Genomic DNA, 19613 nt, shown 5'->3' with positions numbered 1-19613 from the left:
CAGTTAGTCCAGAGAGAGAGAGAGAGAGAGTAACTACATTAAAAGAAAAAAAAAACGTATCACTCTCAGCTTATGCTTTTAGACCAATTCTGGAACTTGTTGCAACACTATGCTACTCTCTATACTTGGGATGAATGTTTATGATGTTGCCATTGGGAAGAAACTAACAAGTGACACAAAGCAGTGTAGCTTTTTTCACTAACATGCAACATTTTGTGACAAACACTGTTTTTATGTCACATTGTATTCCATACACCACTTTACAGCCCACAGTATTTTTCTCACAGTATTTTTTCTCACACCATATAAAAGGTCTTTGTATGTGAAAATAAATAGACGCATTATACGGTTATAAAAAAATATATAATGGCAAGCTACAGTTTTAAAATAGCTTCCCCAACACAAATTTATAAGCCACTTTCGATAAAATCATCTGCCAAATGCATAAATCTGGCAATGTTTTTAAGGGATAGTTCACCCAGAAATAACAATTCTGTCATTCAGCTGACACAGAACTACATACGTTGTTTACGTATGTGATACTCTCCAAAATGGCGCCAGGGTGACACGGACGAGACGAGAGTTGTTGAATAAGCTCTTTTTTTTTTCTTTGTGCACAAAAAGTAATCTCGTAACTTCGTAAAATGACAGTTGAACCCCTGATGTCACATGAATTAGTTTACCGATGTCCTTACTACGTTTCTGGAACTTGATCGTTGCTTACATTGCTTTCTATGGCAGGGTCAGAGAGCTCTCAGAATTAATCAAACATATCTTAATTTGTGTTCCGAAGATGAATGGAGGCCTTACAGGTTTGGAATGACCTGGGGTGAGTATGAGATTTTTGGGTGAACTACCCCTTTAAGGTGCCCTCACATTAGCAAAAATTCAGCAAAATTTCAGGCAAATAGTCATGTGTGAAGCACACCTCACACAGAAGTCACTTTTAAACCAAGCAGCTTTCTGTTGGTCAAAGCAGTGTATTTGTGTGCCAACTTGAACCCGCTGCGAAATCTGTGTAGGGAAATATTTCATCGAATTGACCATTCGCAAAAACTTAGTTACTGTTGCTATTTATGACAAACAATTCTGCTGTCACACTACAAATTATGTTCTCACATAGTAAAAAATACATCGCGGAGCAAAAGAGAAAACTGACAACACACTGACAGACAAGACAGAGCAGGTTACTTCTAGTATGAAACAAAGTCTCAGCTTTCAAATTTTTTACTTTTTTTTATTTTTATTTTTTTTATTCAAACAATAAACACCGTTTGTGGCTCTTTAATATGTCATGACAGATCACTGTAGCACCTCAGTTCAAGCGGCATGTGAATCGATTGTCTTTTCATATTTACTTAAGCTTTACTTAAATTTAACCACAATAAACATGAATGAACATCAGATCGTAAGTGCACCGAAGTTAATCTACTCTCCCGTCTGATTTTTTGTTGGACAAGATGGCTAATTTGGTGTTATGATTGATCAGATCACCTGTCAATCAATCTCTTTGCGAACAGTCAATTGCATGGATTCCTATGAAAATGACTGGTTTTCACCCACAAACATTTGCAGAACAATAGTTAAATGTGTCTACAACTACTGATTCTACTAAAACTAGCATAATCTACAAGACAAATCACATAAATATCACATAATCACCCCATCGATATCTACTTTTTTCAAACACTGATCACTTATACTGCTCAAGTGGTGCTACTTCAGCAGAATATCTTTACCTCTTCCCCTGTTATTTTCTTTCTATAGCTCACATGGCTTGCTTAACCATCCAGACAGCATTACATCTCTCTCTCAGCTGGCATTTGTCAAGCCTTGACTTTCAAACAAACCAGGCGCATCAGTACACAACTCTGAGAGGTTACAAAAAGATCATGTAGCACCAAGAGGTTACAACAACTCTCTCACAGAAGATAATTTTAACTCCGTTCTCCATCTATTAAGTTAATAAACCTACTCCCTACTGAATGAACCATGAAGACCCATAAAGAGATTAGGTGCACTTCCTGCCAAAAGGCATGAGTCTGCTGAAATGTAGGACACTGTGTTTGCATTTTAAATCAGAATCAAACTCTAAGTTGGATGTTTCTTGTACCCTTCCATGAGGTAGCAGAATATTTCAATTAAGCTGTTTTCATTGATATACAGTACAGTTTTGGAAAGCAACATGGGCTTTATAAAACCCACCCATGCATTTCCTAATCACAAACTGCATAAAGCATGTGTTATGTTCAACTGTGACTATACTAGAAAGTCAAGAGAGCTTATACACTAACTATCTAGAGGTAAAGGATCACATCTTGACATATCAGAGCAAAGGTAACTCTTTCAACTGAAAACGTTATGGCATCTGTTCAATTTGGGGGGCTGTTGCTTGCTCAAGTTACATAAAGAGTCATTTTCACTAGCAGTAGGAAGAAAGGAAATGGTGTTTGGAGCTGCCAGGTTACATAAGCGACCACGTTGCCTTCTGCTGCCAAGAGTGGAGGTTACACGACACTTAGTAATTTCATTTTCTCCCTCTGTCACTCGCCGTCTCATCGCTCCCCCAGTAACAGTCGAGAGACTATATACTTGCCTGCTAGAGATTAAAAGAAAGATTGGTGGGTTATCACCAGTTCTACATGGGTGCATAAAGACAAATTAAATAAATACTGACATTATATTCTTTGTTAAGGCATTTTTGCTATCGGGGGCAAGTTTTTCAAGGTAACTGTTGATTCTGTGCATGGAATCCAATGAATATGCCTGCAGAACGGCAGAATTAGAACATCCATCATTTATGAGGTTCTACACATTCCAGTTCATAAATTACATATTTTAACTAATTTGATTGCACTTTAAACTATGAATAAGAATGTAGTAATTTTTTCTTCAATACATTTTTTTTCATGTTTTAAAAAAAATTAGCAGATTTTCCCCCAAAAAAATTGGGAAATAATTTTTTTTTTTTAAAAAACAATAAGACCATATAGTCATATGATATGCAGCTTTTAACATTTATAAATGTATTCATTTTGTTTTGAGTTAAGCAGCAAAAATAAACAAAATAAATAATACTAATATTTTAAAAGATTATTTCTTATTTCCAGAAATAATTATACTTGAAATCTTATGGTGTTTTTCCTTGACAACATTTTCATTTTGGTGTGGAGTATCCCTTTAACACAGTGTGTCTGGGCAAACTGCTGGCAGGACACATCTGATGAGGTACCTCAGAGAAGGGCTAATAAATGGCGACTGGGGGAGGATACAGGTAGAGGAGAGCCAGATGGTTTCAGCCCTACTGTACCATGATATGATTAACTAGCCCTTACAGCAGAGCATACAGCAGCGACAGCAGTCCAAAAGGAGGGGAACAGAAGCTAATCGAGAGAGACAGACTGGCGGAGGGTAACACCCCCACCTCTCCTAAACACAAACCCAAAACAGAATGATAAAGTATACTGAGGCTCACTGTAACTGAATCGTCAACTAATTAACACTTTGTCCTATAATTGGAAGGAAAATGGAGCCTGTCATTTTTTAATCCCAAGTGTGATGTCATAACTCAATCATAGTGTGAACCATGTTGACAGGGCAACTGTGAACCGTGTTTAAAAACTGGAAAAAAAGTGTGATCATCCATACACTCACGACAGCATATGCTAATCAACAGTAATAGCTATCATGCTAATCTGTAGAGCCCTCATGTTAGAATATATAAGCATATACAGCTTTATAAAAAATATACCAAACACATTTGAAGTGCATTCAATGTGTTTTTTTTTTCACTTATTAATCTTGGGCACTATACTGACTCCTCCTGGTGTGGAAGCATTACTTTGTTTATTAGCGTAAAAGACATGTTCATGTCTAAAATACTAAATTTTTATACATTACTATGGGCAAATGTATAATAATTATTACATCAGTGGTTTTATATGGAGTCTCCAAAAACACTGGTGATAAAAAATAATAATAATAATCAGTGGCGGTTTCTCCATTAGGGTGATTGGGCGACGCACCACCAAAGCACAAAAGGGAGGGATTTTTTTTTCTTTTACATTCAACCACAGTGTTATGCTAGCTTTCACTATTCTAGACTGTTTGTTCTGCCTCTAAATAGTCCAATCAGCGTCGAGTAGTGTTTTGTGTAGTACCGCCCTTTTTTGGGCGATTTCTGTCAAAATGAGAATAGCCCCCAAGTGCTCTCATAGACTTCCATACAAAGATAATTTTTTTCTAACTGCAGACTGCAATGCAATCTCAATGAGTTCTGGGAGGGCTAGCCCTAACATGCTTTCATCATCGTGCGTAACCTTAACTTGAGCAGCGACTGGTGGGAACAGTGACATCCAATAATATTTAAAAACTAATTTGAATTTTAACAACAAGAAAAAATTAAAAACTACTTTATCTTTATCAAATGTAAAAAACAAACAAGCAAACAAAAAAAGAGACGGGGACAGCTATGCCTTTGCCAACTCAAATTCAGTTGTCAGCTGAACTGATCGACATCACGGCGAACGTTACCTCAGCGCAGATTAATTCTATTGTGTCATTGAAAGAAATACCATTCATTCGTCGTAGCGATAAATTGGCAATTAAAGAATCAGGACCACCAAGACCAAATTTAAACATCAAACAAGTATCTACAAAGGGCGGGAAATCATATAAACGAGGATTTTCGAGGACTTGGTTGGGGCGGAGAAAAAGCCTAGCAGGCAGCGAAGTAGCTGACGCTTTATTCAGCTCATTTATTGCTGCATTTTGTTCCATCCTGAGAGCGTGACGGACATCACATGACCAACTACAGTTATCACCGAAATGCATCATCTCTCAGAGAAGGTGAAAAAACACAAAGCAAAGATGTATATGGAAAGTAGGGAGCAGTGTAAGATAAGTGAGTAATTTAAGTAAGCAGTGTAATGTAAGTGAGTAATGTGATATAAGTGAGTTTTGGAAAACCACATCCTGTCTTCATTTGCTGCTAAATTGTAAACACGCATATAGAAACATAAGGAGAGCAAGAAATTGATCCCTAATGTCAGTTTATTTGTAATTAATACTATAGTAGTTCAGTTCCCTTTACATTAACTAGTCGTTAATCTATAAATTGAATGGGTGACCTATCCTCATTAATCATGCAAACAATGCCTGCCCCCCCCCAAGAGAATTGGCAGGAGCCGCCACTGATGATATTAAAAAAGTAAAGGGTTTTGAAATGCATAATTGAGAAAGAGGAAAGATTGATGTTTTGCAAGAACATTAGGGGAATGGGAGCAAAGAGAGACAATAGAAAGACGGGCAGAGAAGAGAAAGAAATGGGGTTCATGAGGGAGCTCTTGTTTAAAGAGGCAGAACACAGACAGAAGGGAAGAGATAAGAGACTCTCAGCTACACTGAGAACAACACGGGTAAATATGTTCTATGCACAAAAATATTCCGACTTTTGCATTATATAACTACCATTTTCCTTTCTTTGGGGGGGGGGGGGAGAACTGTCATAGGCTTTTGATATTTTCTTTTTGTTTTTTTTGTACAGCAGATAAAACTTTGGGAGGTGAGAGGACCGGGAAATATATAAATATATATATAAATATATATATATATAATATATATATATATAATATAAAAAAAAAAAAAAAAAAAAAAAATTATATATATATATATATATATATATATATATATATATATATATATATATATATATATATATATATATATATATATATATATATATATATATATATATATATATATAAAATAAAAAATAAAACTAAATTCCAATTCATTCAGGTTTTATATGTCTAATACTAGAGCTGCAACATTTTACTGATCATCATTATAAACTTTAATGTTGTTTTTGATCAACTACGATCAGAGTTTTGAATGGTCTTGTACAATTTACTGATATACTGTTATAATGTGAGTACTTCTGTTATGCAAAACAGCAAGTCTAATCAATGAAGTGTTCATGTGTCACTATTACAGTTACATTTTCATGAAAATAAATCAAATTCAGATTTAAAATAGTCTGTAATTGAAACATGAAATGCTACAAAAGTGAATAAAGGAGAAAAGTAGGCTTAATGTATTAAAACACATTAAAAAATAAATATAAACTTTACATTTTTGTAAAGTTTTTTACCATTTTTGACCATACTTAATCAATCATAAATAATCAAAATAGTTGTTGGTTGCAGCTTATACATACCAATACTTCAGTATTGTACCAAAACAAATCTTGTATTATAACCTCTTATATCCAAAACAAACCAGCTGTACTCAAATTACTGTATCAAATAAAATCAGGTAAAGCAGCCCATTATAGCAACATTTTCTTAAGTCAAAGTGGAACAAGTGTGCCATACAAACATTTTATGCACGTAAGTCACAAATGAATATTACGTCACATCATGCAGCCTTTGAACAACAGCAAGGTGTGCTGTGGTGTTGTGTTTAGCATGTCAGTAACTTTGAAAACAGTGTTATGGGGCAACATCACAAAACAAAGTGAATCACTACGTCACAACACCAAACCGATGAGAAAACTCTGAAGCAGACAGCTCAATAAAAGCTAAAGACATTAACAGTGATACTCTTCCCTTCGAACAGGCAGCCACAGTGCGTCACATTGGGGGCAACATCGAGAGATCGGACCTGTGATACCACCAGAGCATTTACAGCAGACTGAGGTGAGTTTATCAAGAGCTAGAACCATATTAAAAATAACTTTTGCAATTTTTCTCTCACTTTCTCTCTCTATCCATCCCCTGTGTGAGCTTGAGGCTGGGCTGGCTGGAGCTGATGATGAGGTGTGGAAAAACCGGACATACACACTTCAACAGACAATTCTTGTGTAGTCAGATCAGATCTGATGAGGTGAGAACATGGCGCTGATGGTGCCTTCCCACTCGGTGTCCCTCTCCCACCCTTGTCCCAAAACCACCACCAACACGGTGAACACATAGACATGCCATAAGCAATCTGTACCTTGTGTGTGATCGGGACTCGACCAACTGACACCGGTCAGCATTATATCTAGAAGAACGAAACCATGTTAATCAGGTAGGGCAAGCAAAGAAACAGTCAAAGGAGCTGAAATAGGATGGATTTACAGGGAGAATATGCCGGTGGGTGTTCCAATTATTCTGAGTCCAAAATAAGCCTGTTGTTATGTGTAAAACACTAATACTAAATCTATTTATCCCGGCTTTTTGAGCCCTAAATTATTAGTCCTAGATTGTTGTTCTTGAAATTCTTTGTGGATGGAAATGTCTGGCGAACAAATACCTTTTCACTTTTTTAGTTAATGATACCAACAAGTTCACCTGAAAGGAACCCCAACTTTTCCGCTCAACTTTTTATAGCAAAAGTCCACAAAGTTACCTCAGGATATTTAGATATTACGTTCAAAAAGAAGTTTCAAAATATTAATCAGGCCAGGCAAAGCTGACACACGGTTTAATCCCATTTCCACCCGGAAACCTGACACATCCCGTCAGACATTTACACCTACTGAAAATTAGATCTGTGGCAAAAAGAAAAGATGAGGCGATGTAAAATAAACCACTTTTTCCCTCTCCAGCTAGAACTGATGGCATGATAAAGCACTATAAAACAAAGGACAGACTAATCAGTTAATGCGCAAATTAAATCCTGTATAGATATTCATTAGAAAGTGTGGTGTGACAGTACATTTAGAGAAGGCTACATTTCAAAGTACTAATAAGACTAGCTTTGCTTGCATTGCATGAGTTTTAATCTCTCATCATGTGGACTCAAATGATATAGTTTATAGATCACCTATTTACATCTGTATTTCTCAAGGGCTTAAAAAAAAAATTCCATTTTTAACAGTAAAGATTAAACATGCTGGACCAATGTCCAAGCCAATGTCCAAACAAGAGCTAGCATCCACACGGAGATTCTCAGTGATGCTGATTTAATGATAACGGCTGGTGTTGAAAATTGCAGGCAGTGGAACTAAAAGAGAAGGTCATCAATACCACACCGTGCATCCTGGTATTTTATTTACTTATTTACCTTTATTTACTTCTCAGACTGCACTGCCCTACATGCATGAGAGGAGGAGGGTGGGCAGAGCCCTGGGGTAGGGGTCCACTGCACACCCTGCTCCTTCAGTAAGCAGATCACCATGCAAGCCATGGGACATGCTCTAGAAACGTTCCCAGGCAAAAGGGGGTCAAGCCGGGGAGGGGCGGATTCCTAGCGAATTACGGGCCCGAGCATCTCATTCCTCATAGGCCAGTCACTAATTAGCATCTAATTTAGCACGCGGTCAAATCAAAATGATCAAGCAGGACTCAGAAAGGTGTGGAAAGGCTACCGACCAGCTAGCTCCTTCTCCTTACTCCTTCTTTTTTTCTCCATGCGTTTAAGGCGCTTTTCCTCACGCCGTTTGGCTTCTTCGGCTTCCTGGTGCCGCCGGCACTTGTGAAAGTTCTCGACCACCACGCCAACGAACATGTTGAGCACGAAGAAAGCCACAATCAGCAAGAAGGAGATGAAATAGAGCAGCATCCATGGGTTGTAATTCATGATGGGCTACAACACAGAAAAACACAACATGCATTAATGTACAGAGTGCAAACTAATGAACACACATTCAAGTTTCCATATTGACAAAACTGAAATTTCCTGGCTTTTTTCATGATAACTGAGGTGTAGGGACTATGTAACTACCATACAAGTTTCAAAACAGTCAATCCACAGTCAAATGCACATACAGTAGCCTGCATAAAGTAGTTGTGCCTTTTCATGAGCCATTGTGACTTCTGTAAAAATGTGACGTCAGAATTACTCAGTCACCACCCGGAGCACTGGCCACCATCCCAACAGACAACATCTCGTCCATGCCATTGCTGAGCAACAACTACACAGAAACATGTCGAGAACAAATTGTTTAGTCGATGGATGTCAGGAAACTACATCATTGTACAGGCTTCTGAACAACATTACTATAAGAGACCAGTGGCTAACGTTCATTCATTCGTAAATACCACAGCAATTTAGTTCAAACTAAACCATCTGTTCTGCACATTTAACAAGTGACTGCTGCGTCAATCAGGCACAGTTCAATGCCAGTTTTTCAAAGGAGCTACTTATCAAAGATGTCGCAGTCCCTAAATTGTTGGGTCCAACCTCAAATCTGCAACCCTTGAGTAAACTTCTCACACATTTTATGGAGCAAGCATAAACTTAATCTTTTAACTTTTTATCTTAAAGTTTGGAAATGGTTATGCAACGCTAACACGATGCTTTATTATATAATATATAATAAAAATACTCTTTACACAAACCAGCCTACAGTAAATCAATAGCTGGCTCTGAAGTTAGCAGCCATTAAATAACATTAATATTAATTATATAATTGTATTTTTAGCAACAGATTTTCATTAGAGCAAGGAAAAAATATAATTAATATAATATAATATAATATAATATAATATAATATAATATAATATAATATAATATAATATAATATAATATAATATAATATAATATAATATAATATAATATAATATAATATAATATAATATAATATATTTAAAAAATTGTCTTCGTATAAACCAATATATCAGTTGGTCAGGTCCCCAGAAATAGGTTACAGCCATGCTCAAGATGATGATGATGGAGAATTGGGATATCAATAACATTTTAGTTCAAAGGTCTGTCTTACTGGGCCCCTGAAAGATGCCTGCCTCTAGGCAAGATTAAGCGTTCTGTGTGCAATGGTGAGGCACAGGCCACACAGCGTGAATTTGAAGAAGAATCTTGTTCCAATTCAAACACATAAAGGCCTTGGCTAGGACAAGGGTTGGGCTCTGTTCAAATAGAGCAGAATAAATTCAGGAGCTTACAGCCAGTTATGAGGCATGGAGACTTCCTTTTCAGGCAAAAATAAAAATAAATCCTACATTTTATTACTCAAAAATTTATTCAAAATTATTCAAAAATTCAAACCGTATTTAAAAAAAAAAATAGACACTTGGAAGAAGAGTGTAAAATAAGTCTCTTCAAAGAGATCTGTTGAATGGACCATAAGGAGCGTTACAGAAGAACTACTGAGAGGAAAAGCAGTTCTTTAAAGCCAGAACAGGAATGCTGACCAATGATTTTTCAGCTCTGAGTTGTCCAATCAGAGTTTGCGCCTATCAGAGAATGCAAATGTCAGTTCACAGTGACCCACTTAAAAAAGGTTGCCACACTGTCCACAGTGAATCCACAAACATGAAAATCTGTATTAATATTATTAAAAAAAAATTTATGCAGGTAATAGGAGAATCTGATACAGTCAATACCTGCTGATCGACACCAACAGCATCCAGTCCGTCGTACATTATGTCCACCCAGCCGTCTTTAGAAGCCAGAACAAAAAGGGACATGAGGGCCTGAGGGAGGTGAGAGATGATATAAAAGGTTAAAAAGAAATCTTTGGCTTCAGTGGCTACATTTGACTTTGTAGAGACCCTAACGGATTCTTTTCCAATTGAAAAGTAATTGGCATTACCAGTCGCTTGTAGGTACGTCTAATAGAGCATCTTATGACAGAGTAAACGTTTGTGTAACCACTGTCAGGTTAAACGCTTACCTGTCCAAGGTTATCAAAGTTGTACTTGTGCCTGACCCATTTGTAGTTAGCCTGGAGGCAATCAGACTTGTTGGTGATGTTCCTAGTATCCTCCCCATGACACACAAAGAACTTTCCTTTGAAGAGCTGTGAGTAAAAAGCACATGTATCAGCTCACAACCAACCATCCTTTTCTCTTTGAAAGATCTTTTGGATTACCACACATTTAAACCACTACAAAAGACATCAAGTGTCTTGAGAAAATAACCAGAAATATATACATATTGGATATATATATATTGGAAGAAGAAGAGGTTGTGAAATTCAAAGTTTAAATTTCAATTATATAACAATGTCCATATTACCAGGACTGCACATTAACTAAATATATTAATTATTTAAAAATACATGTTACAACTTCATACAAGGTGGTTATGTCTCCATTATTGAAAGTCCAGTATGACTGCTTAGTGAAAACCATACAAGAACAAAGTCAATGTTACACATAACATATCGTGCAGGCACAAAGAGTGCAAGCATCTTTTCCTGGAAGAATGGAAGATAAATTACATCGGCATTCCCCTACGGACTTATGTAAATTGTGGAAGTATGGAAAACAGAGCATTTTAATCATAGTCAAATTATTCAGCTGTGGGCAGGAAGAGTATGTTTCAAATTTACAGAAATGACAGAAAATCATGTATTCGTTTTGTGTACTACCTCTTTCTCTCTCACTAAAAGTCTTAAAGCCAATCTTGTGGATTACACACACAGAGCTGTCAAATATTATGTTGGAATTACTACAATTAATCCCTAAAGTTAAGACTGGCTTTTACTTTAATAGTCTGATCTATGCAATAAGTATTAGGCTATATCCACTATATAACTGTAAGGTAGCAGTTCTAACTTCCCTACTAAAAAAAGTACATGGATTAAAACTGGTTTAAGATGGTTTCTATGCTGACCAAGCTGAAAAGTGCTCAATGCCACTCTGAAACGACCCATTTTAGAAAACCAATTTAAACTGTTTTACACTTGTGATTTCTGCAGGGTTATGCTGTTTTGTGTTTACCTGAACTCCCAAGATGCCAAAAATAATGAAAAAGGCACAGCAGATGACGACAATGTTCCCGATAGGTTTGAGGGATGACATCAGTGTCTCAACAACCAGCTTCAGTCCTGGAGCTCTGCTGATCACTCTGAAAATTCAACAAGAGAACAGATGTTTAACTAGCCTGGAGGTTCTCAGATGGTTTTTGCTTCAGGACCATGATTTTCCATTTGGAAATCAAGAGGCAACTAAACACAGAAACTACTTTGTCAGGAAAAACAAACAAACAAACAAACATTTTACAAAATTGCTTATTTTTTTTTTATAGTATTATCGTGTTATATAACTATATTTTGGGGCTGTCAAAGGGCTGTGTATATTTAGAATGTACAGGTGCTGGTCATATAATTAGAATATCATCAAAAGTTGATTTATTTCACTAATTCCATTCAAAAAGTGAAACTTGTATATTATATTCATTCATTACACACAGACTGATATATTTCAAATGTTTATTTCTTTTAATTTTGATGATTATAACTGACAACTCAACTATATTTTAGAAAATTAGAATATTACTTGAGACCAATACAAAGAAAGGATTTTTAGACATCTTGGCCAACTGAAAAGTATGTACATGAAAAGTATGAGCATGTACAGCACTCAATACTTAGTTGGGGCTCCTTTTGTCTGAATTACTGCAGCAATGCGGCCTGGCATGGAGTCGATCAGTCTGTGGCACTGCTCAGGTGTTATGAGAGGACAGGTAGCTCTGATAGTGGCCTTCAGCTCTTCTGCATTGTTGGGTCTGACATATCGCATTTTCCTCTTCACAATACCCCATAGATTTTCTATGGGGTTATGGTCAGGCGAGTTTGCTGGCCAATTAAGAACAGGGATACCATGGTCCTTAAACCAGGTACTGGTAGCTTTGGCACTGTGTGCAGGTGGCCAAGTCCTGTTGGAAAATGAAATCTGCATCTCCATAAAGTTGGTCAGCAGCAGAAAGCATGAAGTGCTCTAAAACTTCCTGGTATACAGGTGCGTTGACCTTGGACCTCAGAAAACACAGTGGACCAATGCCAGCAGATGACATGGCACCCAAACCATCACTGACTGAGGAAACTTTACACTGGACCTCAAGCAACGTGGATTGTGTGCCTCTCCTCTCTTCCTCCAGACTCTGGGACCCTGATTTCCAAAGGAAATGCAAAATTTACTTTCATCAGAGAACATAACTTTGGACCACTCAGAAGCAGGCCAGTCCTTTTTGAAGCGAGACGCTTCTGACGCTGTCTGTTGTTCAAGAGTGGCTTGACACAAGGAAGGCGACAGCTGAAACCCATGTCTTGCATACGTCTGTGCGTATTGGTTCTTAAAGCATTGACTCCAGTTGCAGTCCATTCTTTGTGAATCTCCCCCACATTTTTGAATGGGTTTTGTTTCACAATCCTCTCCATGGTGCGGTTATCCCTATTGCTTGTACACATTTTTCTACCACACCTTTTCCATGCCTTTGCCTCTCTATTAATGTGCTTGGACACAGAACTCTGTGAACAGCCAGCCTCCTTGTGCAAGGTGTCAATGGTCGTCTTTTGGACAACTGTCAAGTCAGCAGTCCTCCCCATGATTGTGTAGCCTACAGAACTAGACTGTGAGACCATTAAAGGCCTTTGCAGGTGTTTTGAGTTAATTCGCTGATTAGAGTGTTGCACCAGGTGTCTTCAATATTGAACCTTTTCACAATATTCTAATTTTCTGAGATACTGAATTTAGGATTTTCCTTAGTTGTCAGTTATAATCATCAAAATTAAAAGAAATAAACATTTGAAATATATCAGTCTGTGTGTAATTAATAAATATAATATACAAGTTTCACTTTTTGAATGGAATTAGTGAAATAAATCAACTTTTTGATAATATTCTAATTATATGATCAGCACCTGTATATATATATAAATACATGCACACGCACATACAGACACATGTATATATTATATATATATATATATATATATATATATATATATATGTTTGTGTGTGTGTGTGTATACACATTCACGCACACACACATATATATACACATTTATATATTTATACATAAATCTAAATATACATATAAATATTTTAAAATGTATGATATACATAATATACATAGTACACACAAATATATTATGTAAACATATTTTTGTGATTAATCATGATAAATTGTTTGACAGTCCTATTAATAACAATAAATTATTTGATAGGGCTGTCAAAATAAAGCATTAACACACTCACATTGTGTGATTGAAAACACTAATATTTATCAATACAAAGAGTTAAATGTTTTTAAAATTTCAAATGGCTTCATCGCACAGTTTTTCTGAATAGTTTTGCGACAGATAAATTTGGGCAAAAATTGGATTTAAACATACTATCTTTGACTAATAATAAAATACATGGGAAGCACTTTCTCCTTTCTTTTAAAACCTTATAAGCCAATTTATTTTAATATCCTAACTATGCGCATTTGAATGATGAGCTGCATAGTTGTAAATCCAAAAAGGGTTCTTAAACTCCTCAGCCCATGCCTGGCCAGAGTCTGCAAGTGGATAAATGTTTCCCATGCTTTCACTGACCAGACATTAGTTAGCATTCCCTACTTTTGGCATTCCATCATTACTGCAATCACTACCTCCTCTACAAGTGAGCATGGCAATTACCAGCAAACATTTCATGCCCTCACCATTATGCTAAGCAACCGCAATGCAATGCTGTCGGGAAACTTTCAGTGTTGCAAAGAAAGGAGACAGTTTTAATTAAACTGCCGGAATAAAGATGAAGCCTAATTATTAACGCCACGACATCCGGCACAAAACCGCACCTGTCAACCTCTGCGGAGGGTGGCACCAACAGTGACACAATAACACCTGCTCACAAAGGCACACACAATAACATATGTAATACAAACATACAGCTGTAACAATAACTCAGCTGCTTTAGAGACCAGGGTGTGTTTTTTCTTAAAAAACAACTAAAAGCAGACAGAAAGCATGTGTTTTTAAAAGTCTTTTCCTTTAAAGTTAACATGCTGTCTTAAAAATGTTGCACTCGTGGAAATGAAAAACAAGTGAAAGGTGCTTAAATGGTCAAAGTTGTCCAATAAATTCAAGGCCTACAATTAAAAAGTAGTGCAGACAGATTCAAGAGCAACTGTTTGTCTGTAAGAACAACGCATAACATGTAAAATTATACTCTAAGGGAGCTGTAAAAGCATCAGGCTTTAATCTGTGGTGCTGTTTGTGTTGAACTGATGGTAATGGGACTCAATGAGGACCTAAAGCAGTAGCAGGGGATTCAGACGCAGTGCAGAAACATTGTATACTGCAAGATGTTTATGATACTACACACACACACACACACACACACACACACAAAAGACTTAAACATTTTTTCTCCCTTCAGATAAAAGAATAAAGAATAAAAGGCACATTAATCCTCATCTTGTGACAGTGATTTCTGGCTCCTCACCACAGAACTGAGCTAAAGCGGCAAAAACCTGATTTGATCCTCAGCTTTGATCTTCTTAAGAAGTGTGCTGTGATTGTATCAGTGTCTGAGGATGAAGAAAAGGCCACGTTTAAAGAGACCAATCAGGTTTAGTCAAAGTGACTGCTTGAGAAAGGAGTCTGCCAAAAGGGAGTGCAGATAACAGGCAGCTGTGTCTTTTGTTTGACTGAATATCTGTATGTATCTTTCACAAGCTCAAGCGTATTTATCAAAGCTCACTTGGGGGATTTCAGGTAATACCGTAAAATCAATTATGGAAATGTCAAACGATGAGAATGATCAATATGTCTAGACCCACGCTCTGACTGAAATTGAGAGGGACAGTCTAGTGAAATGATATGACTTGTTTACTAACTAAAAATAAAACAATTAAAAAATCGTTTTTCTTGGTTGAAATAAAGCTTGGGACTGAAATATAAAATAAAATATTGGATAGATTTAGTTTTAAGAACTAAAAAGCTGAATAGAAAATAAAAATAAAAAACAAAATCATATAAAACTACTAAAATGTAAACTAAAATGAAAAAGTCAAATAAAAAATATCAATAAATATTATAATTGTAAATAAATAATACTATCGATACTGGTCTAACACCATGAGTTTTCAAGCCTTGACCAATAGAGGGCGCTAATGTCTGAAGTGTTGCGCCAGTAATGTTTTTTAAAACAGTAGACATTCCAGAACAGAGAACTTATGTGCTTACATATAAAGTGTAAATATGAGATGTTGTGCAATTTAACATATTTTTCTATAATAAATAATAGAGAGCAGTAGGAGAATGGTAACACCATATGCCATGGTACTGAATGATTACCATAGTATGGAAAAAATATATATAATGGTACTATTGTAAAAAAAAATTTGGGTGAGAAATCAGGATCTTAGTTTTATAATGTGATGCTAATGCATTCTTCTGGTTTGTAGGCACGTGTAGTAACTGTGTTCTGCAAGCCTTCAGAAAAGCTGAATTTGCCATATCCATAGCTCCGATCCGGTCTTTGTGTTCTGAAAGGTTTTAATAAATAAATAAATTAAGAAGAGAACAATAACTAGAGCACTGAAGGAGCCTCTTATTCCCAGAACACAGAGACAATTTTTCTTCCTGGCTGTAATTAAAGGATGCTGTAGTTGGGCTGGGAACCGTCAGTTTGGGAGATTCAAGCTGTGTGTCCCTGACACACACAAACACTCACACACACACACACACACACACACACACACACACACACACACACACACACACACACACACACACACACAATCTAAGGACATCTGTCTAAGGACAAAAAAAAAAAAAAAAAAAAAACTACAAAAAAGACAGGAGTAAAAACAGCAGAATAACAGCAGAGGTAATGCAATGCATCTTTACTCACTCTTATGTCGTTCCAAACCTGTATGACTGACTTTCTTCTGCAGACTAAAAAAAGGAGGTATTAAAGGGATTGTTCACCTAAAAAAAAAATCAGTCATTACTTATTCATTGTGGTGCACCAGTGAAGAAATAATGACTGAACTTATTCTCTCTATCTCCATCCTAGCACCCTCAATTTATCCAGTAATATTATGACTCCACAATTACACAAGCAATTATCTAAAAACAATAAGACATAAGGGACATCTGCAGAGATGCTGCGTAAATGAAATCGATCAGTTCTAGATGAGATCCGAAAGAAACAATCTGCCCTTATTGTCTTTTGCTGCAATTCTTTGTCCTAATTACAGCAAACAGACAATGTAGAAAAACTAACTTCAAGTCAAGTATGGTTAGATTAGTTTAACAAATGCCTTAGAGTGGACAGGCACTGTGAAAGAAGCAGAACTCTAATTAGCATGAGAATTAATGAGCACAAACAATAATAAAGCGGTAGATTATATCAGGTTATTTGCATTGGGAAGGGGTTGAGCAGGGGACTGAATGGAGTGATATGAATAGATAGATGTTGGTGTCAGGTGTTTAAGGGAGGGTCTGTTCCTCTGGGGCTCAGGCAGACATTAGAGGATGGATGCTTCTTTATGTGCTTTTGAGATTAATTTAGATCTGTGAGGGTGACGTGCAGTGCAACATACAGTGGAGTGGTTTAATATGGGGTTAAAGAGTTGATGAATTTACAGAGTGTGCACATCCCCCCTTAACACAGCGCATAAATCATCCTGTCTAAAGATGGAAAGAGACATCTCTGTAACAATGCCATTAATATTTGATAAGGAGTACACAGATTTGAACTGTCCAACACAGATTTTCAGATGAATTAATGAGCTTACAGTATCAACCCCTCTCAGAGGGAATTTTAATTATGTTATCATTTGCTTTTGCTCATGCCATTCCAAATATGTATGCTCTTGTCTATATAATGAAAACGGGTGGGGAATAGAGGCCGTCAAACATCAAAAAGCTAAATAAAAGCACAAAAAAAATCTAAAAAGTCCTAGAAATAAATAAATTAATAAAAAAAATATATTTCAAATAATTTTGTTCTTTTAAACCTTCTATTCATAAAATTTAATAATAATAATAATAATAATAATAATAATAATAATAAAGTAATACAGTTTCCAAGCAGATTTCAACATAAGAAATAAATTATGTATATAAATATATTAAAATATTTCTAAATATAAAACTCTCTTTAAATTGCAATATTATTTCACAATATTATTTCACATTTATTATAGTATTTTGATCAAATAAATGCAGCCTTGGTCAAATAATAAAATAAAATAAAATAAAATGTATTTGAAAAAATATATATATATGAATACATTGGACATGGTATGGACTATTAAAAATGGTAACAATTATTTAAATTATTAGAATAATAATTTAGATCAAATGTATTTAAAGACTAAAATGGTCTTGCTTGACAGCCGTGGTAGCATTCACTTTGAATTTATGGAAAAGCGCAGACAAAATAAAAGTCATTCCAGATTCAAAATGCCTGAGGGTGAGCAGACAATAGCAGAATTTTTAATTTGGGGGTGAACTGTCCCTTTTAACTCACTGCACAGAGTGGTCCAGATACACATGTGGTCTGGATTACCCACCCCTCCCTGAATTCACTTTTGCCGGAGTAGCCGAGCCCACGCTGTAGACTTTTTTCAGCTGTCTTTGTCTTTCTTTTGATTTCACCTTGGACTTCTCACAGAGGTGCATTAATATAAAGTCTGTCGAGGGAAGGATCAAGAAGTAAAACTTTCAAAAGGTATTCGGTGGTGCAGAGGCAGACACACACAGTAAAGTTCTCTGAAGCAGAGCGTTCAGGCAGTGGAAGAAACTCTGTTTGAGAATCTTTAAAATGTTCACGCAGAGGAGCTGGAGGTGAAAACACAGAGGCTTCATGTTTAATTTGCAGGGCGTTTTTTTTTGACAGTCAACCGAAGCAACTGTCATTAGTTATAATAGGACCTTATCACACAGACTGTTTAAAGGCTAATTTACCTTATGTAACTATGCCAGTAGTGGATAAAATTCAATACTTCATCAGAATAAAATCATAAAAAGGAATTCATGATTTGTTCCACATACTGTACTATTCATTTTCTATAAGGGTATACTTGGATCACTATGCACTATTCAGTAGAAGTGGAGTAATAGTGATGCTCCGAGGTAGTTACATGAATCATATATTAGCTGTTTTAGCAAACTAGTGAAGGATGCCTTAAAACATTTACAGGAAGACTTATTCATCACATCAAAAAACCTCATCCCTATTTGGCATGATGCAGTTCAGCAAACAAGCATGCTTTATCAGCACAAATTAAAATACTAATAAAAATACCAGAAAATCATGGTTTCAGGAAAAAGTAAGTATGTGCAGGGATAATACACACCAGAGGTCAATAATTAGCAGACTAGGCACTTGGGATCCAGAGCCAAGATTGGTTCCATCAGAGCTGCTTATAATTTCTCACTGAATTAATGTAATTATGGTCTGTTTTTGTCCCTCTGCAACTTTTTTTCTCTTTACTAGTCTGCAGGTACAAAAATATATACATTCACAGACACAAAAACACATCTCTCTCTCTCTCTCTCTCTCTCTCTCTCTCTCTCTATATATATATATGTATGTATATATATATGTATGTATGTATATACATATGTATGTATATATATGTATGTATGTATATATATATATATATATATATATATATATATATATAATGTAATTAACTTCCTTTCCTCTTTAGAAGTTCACATGTGCAAAATTGTTATGTACATGAATCCAGTTTAAATAATATAAGATAAATAGAAATGTAAGCAAAAATTTAGTTGTTGATTTTTGCTATTTAATATTCGAAAGTTCCTTTCTTCTGAAATAGAAACATGAATAAAATGCAAAAACAAATCCAAATGGTCAATTTTTCCCACCAGTTCCTCTTCAGAAATATTGTTGATGGCACATTAACATTGCACC

The 19613-nt window shown here is 36.0% G+C and overlaps 1 protein-coding gene across 1 annotated transcript in view; it reads right to left on the bottom strand.

Annotated features, from left to right (window-relative positions):
- Window positions 1-19613, bottom strand: part of cacna1g (calcium channel, voltage-dependent, T type, alpha 1G subunit) — a 224892-nt gene that overhangs the window by 32137 nt on the left and 173142 nt on the right. The window contains exons 21-25 of the mRNA XM_059532382.1: window positions 11670-11796; window positions 10619-10744; window positions 10329-10418; window positions 8379-8571; window positions 6997-7044 (exon numbers count right to left, since the gene is read on the bottom strand). Coding sequence (XP_059388365.1) covers window positions 6997-7044; window positions 8379-8571; window positions 10329-10418; window positions 10619-10744; window positions 11670-11796 — 584 coding nt within the window. The remainder of the gene's footprint in view (window positions 1-6996; window positions 7045-8378; window positions 8572-10328; window positions 10419-10618; window positions 10745-11669; window positions 11797-19613) is intronic.

The sequence above is a fragment of the Carassius carassius genome, chromosome 40 (assembly GCF_963082965.1).
Source record: "Carassius carassius chromosome 40, fCarCar2.1, whole genome shotgun sequence".
Lineage (NCBI taxonomy): Eukaryota > Metazoa > Chordata > Actinopteri > Cypriniformes > Cyprinidae > Carassius > Carassius carassius.
Note: the sequence above shows the minus strand (reverse complement) of the source record. Positions and strands in the feature narration are given on the sequence as shown.